General features: G+C 52.2%; 1 protein-coding gene across 1 annotated transcript; it reads right to left on the reverse strand.

The window, feature by feature from the left end:
- Window positions 1-32: 32 nt before the first annotated feature.
- On the reverse strand, window positions 33-4676 carry GNI_045510 (putative nucleoporin; the record flags this gene model as incomplete). The annotated part of the gene is made up of 2 exons (XM_011131282.1): window positions 33-1939; window positions 2035-4676. Coding segments are annotated over 2 exons (4549 nt in total), but the record flags the coding sequence as incomplete, so codon positions are not given.
- Between the last annotated feature and the right edge of the window lie 99 nt (window positions 4677-4775).

Raw genomic sequence — 4775 nt, forward strand, 5'->3', positions numbered from 1 at the left:
GTACCTTCGGGGGGAGGGGGGGGGAATGATACCTTCATTAGACCAGGAGGTTTGATATCTTTGTTCGTGGGAAGTGAGGGTTGTTGTCATCTGTTGAATGTTAAGTTTTTTATGATAGCTATATAGAACTTGAACTAGCTGTAATAATTTCTTGTCAATGATCATATCAGCTAGGGACATATTACAGCATTGGGTAAGTGATGTTACTCGATTTTTATCATCTTTAATCATTTCAATTATGACTTGATAGCAATTGATAAGATAATCATCTTCGAGCAAACATTGCAAGACAAGTAGCATGCCTTCAGATTCCGATGGTACAGTCACAGTGGGACTCTTACTCAACACATCCCACCAACCACTATGTTGTAAATCATTTTGGTGTTGATGACATATATGGTCAACCATATGATAGTATGATGTAGCTGCGTTTAAGTAATTCTTTAAACTCCGGTAATAATCACCAAGGCATCTATATACAAACCAGAGAGGTAGCATACTCTTAACTACTCCTGTATCCACTCCTGTATCCTTAACTAGTCCTGTATCCTTAACTACGAAACGATCGACCTGGTAGTAGGCACGGTATATTGGGTCAATCAAATCCGTCTTTACAAGAGTGTGCTGATGCTTTAACAAGTGCCAGTAAAGATGTGACTTTGAATTAACCAAGCCTACGGGGAATACATCATGTTTAGACTGAAGACCTGATATGCAACCAAACATGCTAAGACTGGGGTCTTGACAGTATTGCGCATGCAGCATCAACAGCCATCGGCATAGTCCAAAAGCTTCCGGATAATCACCCAGTAATGGGCCGTGTTCACCCAGTAATGGGTCTCTGTCTCGGGCCGAGACGCTGCTGATTTCGTCTCCTCGACCTTCTTGATAGCTAGATTCCGTACGGGCATCTAGATAGCGAGTCTCACTACGACTAGGCATACCGTCATCAGGTTTGATCACTTGATTATGAACAATGCACACCAGTAATTGGTAGTCCAGGTTATCCAGGTAATCGGTGTCTTGGTCAGTACACATCGTGTTCAGATTGTTCAAGGCACACTTTAGCAGCTGCAACTGGTCTTGGTAAGTTGGCAAACTAATTCTGTACATATTGGCGTTCAAGGTGAACACAAGGATGGCTACGAGAGATTGTGTCCATGACTTGAACTTAATTTCGCTACCATTAATTACGGTGCCACTACTATTAACTAGGCCACCAGCCAGAGCCAGAACCTCCAGTGTGGTCTTGTTGTCGGCGACTAAACCAAGCTTAGAGTAAGATACTAATTGTTCAGTAATTCTCGCGCTTGGCATTAAAAGCGGTTGCCATAAACAACGAATAATGAGCGCCAAACGCAGCTGTTTAGAGACCATACAAAGACGCACAGCTTCAGATCCTCGATTCGCCAGTATAAAGTCAACAACAGACTCTTCATACCCACGATTCATACTATATAACCAATCAATTATACCACCCAATATGTCCGTATCATGACACCAAAGAAAGCCTATCAACTTTACGGAACGACCCACGGCTGCAGGGGTAGGTCTTTCTACTGACCAGTCAAGTTTCTGATGAGGACGAAACAACTTATAGGCATGCAGTCCAATCTGTACTGGGTCAACGGGCCGGCAGGGGTGGGCAAGACATGGTACCAAGGCCTCCATGTCAATTAAACTATTTATTTCGGAACTCTCCTCATCTCGGTCTTCGCATACACTAAGAGACCCAACGTTCTCCACCATGGCCCATAACTTGGAAGCCGTCATCCGGTCAGTTCCTACACGGTAAGTGACATTACGTGACGCAACGGCTAACCTAGATGATTGAATACGGCGAGGTACCAAAGGCTTCTTGCTCCTACTTTTCTTCACCTCACCTGGAGACGCAATATGCTCCGGCATAGCATACCTGCTGAAGTGTTCCACACGGAATCTACAACACACACACAGTTACACACACAGCACAGTTATACATAGCACAGTCACATATACAGAGCAAAGTTATACAGAGCAGAGTCAGAGGCTTACGTCCAGGCGTAGTCAGGGGAGAGACTGATGAAGGTAGCTCCGACATCTTCCGAGTACTGTCTTGTCCTTCGCTCTTGTTCGGCAAAAAGCTCATCAGCGCTTTTACCGGTAAGACGATTTTTAGCCGGTCGGCAGTTGTAAAGTGTAATTTGTGCGGGATGGTTCAGTCCTAATCCTTGAGGGGGTTTCTCAGGATTTTGAATGCCTCGCTGTTTCATCACACTCTCCCAGAGCTCACCGTAAACTTCGATAGCCTTTGGTTCGAAGAAGACCGCAGCATCAATGTCGAGGTTCCGGAGATCAGTGAATCCTAGCCAGGTAACAGACCCATACCCTTCTCGTGTAACGGTAAAGTCTTGCACACGACTCAACTCTTCCTCGGTATAATTGCGGAGAGCTTCCATCGACGGACGACAGGTATAATCTTGTCGCGAGAAAATTGGCAATAATGCAGGGTCGACAGCCGCAGGTCGCTGGTCTGCCAAACGAGGCTCCGCCGGTGCTGATGATCGCCAACCCAACCGTGTACCCTCTACCAACGGCGAGAAACTTTCTAATGGCAGAAACATGTTACCTTCGTGCGATGTGCGCCGATCTGCCGGCACCGCCGCTACCGGCGTACCCGCCGACGCCCGCGTCTCCGCTACTACTGCTGCTGAACGAGTGCCCAGATATCCCCGGGACCCGGCCGGTACACGGGCCACAGCCGGACGTACTGGCACCGTCTTTGCCGGGGTTCCGTACAAAATGTTCGCCGCGTTCGCAATCGCAATCGAACTCAACTGGTACGGATCTTCCTTCGCCGGCCCGCCCATAGTCGCCGGTGCGGGGCTTGTTCCCGCGCCACCGCCTACATTTAATCCAAACAACGCTGATCCCGTCGGGGCTGCCGCCGAACTCGAACCGCCGCCGAACAGGCTCGCGGAACCGCCGAACAATCCTCCGCCAGTCGTGCCAGCTGTCGAGCCCGACGGAGCACCCGTATTGCCGAACAATCCGCCACCTGTCGTGCCAGTAGTTGTGTTCGTATTGCCGAACAATCCGCCACCTGTCGTGCCAGTAGTAGTGCCTGTGTTACCGAACAATCCTCCGCCAGTCGTGCCACTTGTATTGCCTGTGTTGCCGAACAACCCGCCGCCAGTCGTGCCACTTGTATTGCCTGTGTTACCGAACAATCCTCCGCCAGTCGTGCCTGTCGCAGTGCCTGTGTTACCGAACAATCCTCCGCCAGTCGTGCCTGTCGCAGTGCCTGTGCTGCCGAACAATCCTCCGCCAGTTGTCCCAGTATTCGTGCCTGCGTTGCCGAACAAGCCTCCGCCTGTGGTCCCAGTAGCAGCACCCGTATTGCCGAACAATCCTCCGCCAGTCGTGCCAGTAGTAGTGTTCGTATTGCCGAACAAACCGCCTCCAGTCGTGGTGGTGGTCCGGGGCAGGTTGTTGGAGCTTCCGAAGAGGCCGCCAGTAGTGCCGGCGGTGGCGTTCGTGGTCGCATTCCCAAACAGGCTGCCAGTGGCTGGCTTGCTGCCGAAGAGTCCGCCGCCGCCAGCGTTGTTGTTGCCGAAGAGTCCTCCCGAATTGCCGGCAGTGTTGGTGGAGGCGTTGTTTCCAAACAACCCTGTCTGGGGTTGTGAGGCACCTCCAAAGAGGCCGCCGCCGCCCGTGGTGGTCTGACTGGCGCCAAGGAGGCCCGTTTGTTGGGCACCGGCAGTCGTCGTGTTTCCGAAGAGACCGCCCGTTTGCTGGGTGGTCCCAAATAGCCCACCGGCTGCAGGTGCGGTACCCCCGCCGAAGAGGCCGCCACTGTTGGTATTCTGGGAGGCCCCGAAGAGCCCGGTTCCAGGCTGGCTAGCGGTGGGGCCACCGAATAGTCCACCGGTCGTGGCGGGCGCCTGAGTGCTACCGAACAGTCCCCCGCCAGTGTTATTGGCGCCGCCGAACAGACTGTTGGTAGGCTGTAGAGTATTCTGACCGAGGGTGTTCTGGGCACCGAGAGTGTTTTGGCCGAGAGTGTTTTGGCCGAGAGTGTTTTGGCCGAGAGTGTTTTGGCCGAGAGTGTTTTGGCCGAGAGTGTTTTGGCCGAGAGTGTTTTGGCCTAGTAAGCCGTTTGGCTGGCTCCCGAAGGCAGTCGTCTGCTGGTTATTAAACGCAGTCTGTGAACCAAACAGACCTGCGTTCTGTGGAGCGGTATTGCCGAAGAGTCCAGTCGAACTCGTGTTCGTTTGCGGACTTCCGGCTGTAGCCCCACCAAAGAGGCCACTGCCGTTTGGTTTGAAGGCGCTGTTGTTGGTTGTGCCGCCGAACAAGCTGTTAGGTTGCTGAGTCCCGCCTGCAGCGCCGAATAGACCATTGTTGGTAGTGCCTTGGCCAAATAAGCTTGCGGGTTGAGTCGTGGTGCTACCAAATAACCCACCACCGGTAGCGTTACCACCGCCGAAGAGACCTTGGTTACCACCTAGACCTTGGTTACCACCTAGACCTTGGTTACCACCTAGACCTTGGTTACCACTTAAACCGGGCGTGGCGCCTTGGTTACCAAACAGCCCCGTGGTCGTCGTGCCCGTCGCACCACCAAAGAGTCCGGTGGTCTGTTGAGGCTTGCTTCCAAAGACACCACCTCCAAATGTACTCTGACCTCCAAACATACTTGCCGGAGGACCGTTAGCTGAAATGGAGGCGGAATTATATTATGTAATTAATACCGGGCTAGACATAGGCTTACCGGGGGCGCGGGGGCGCGGGGG

This window comes from Gregarina niphandrodes, assembly GCF_000223845.1.
Source record: "Gregarina niphandrodes unplaced genomic scaffold scaffold00006, whole genome shotgun sequence".
In the NCBI taxonomy this organism is placed as follows: domain Eukaryota; phylum Apicomplexa; class Conoidasida; order Eugregarinorida; family Gregarinidae; genus Gregarina; species Gregarina niphandrodes.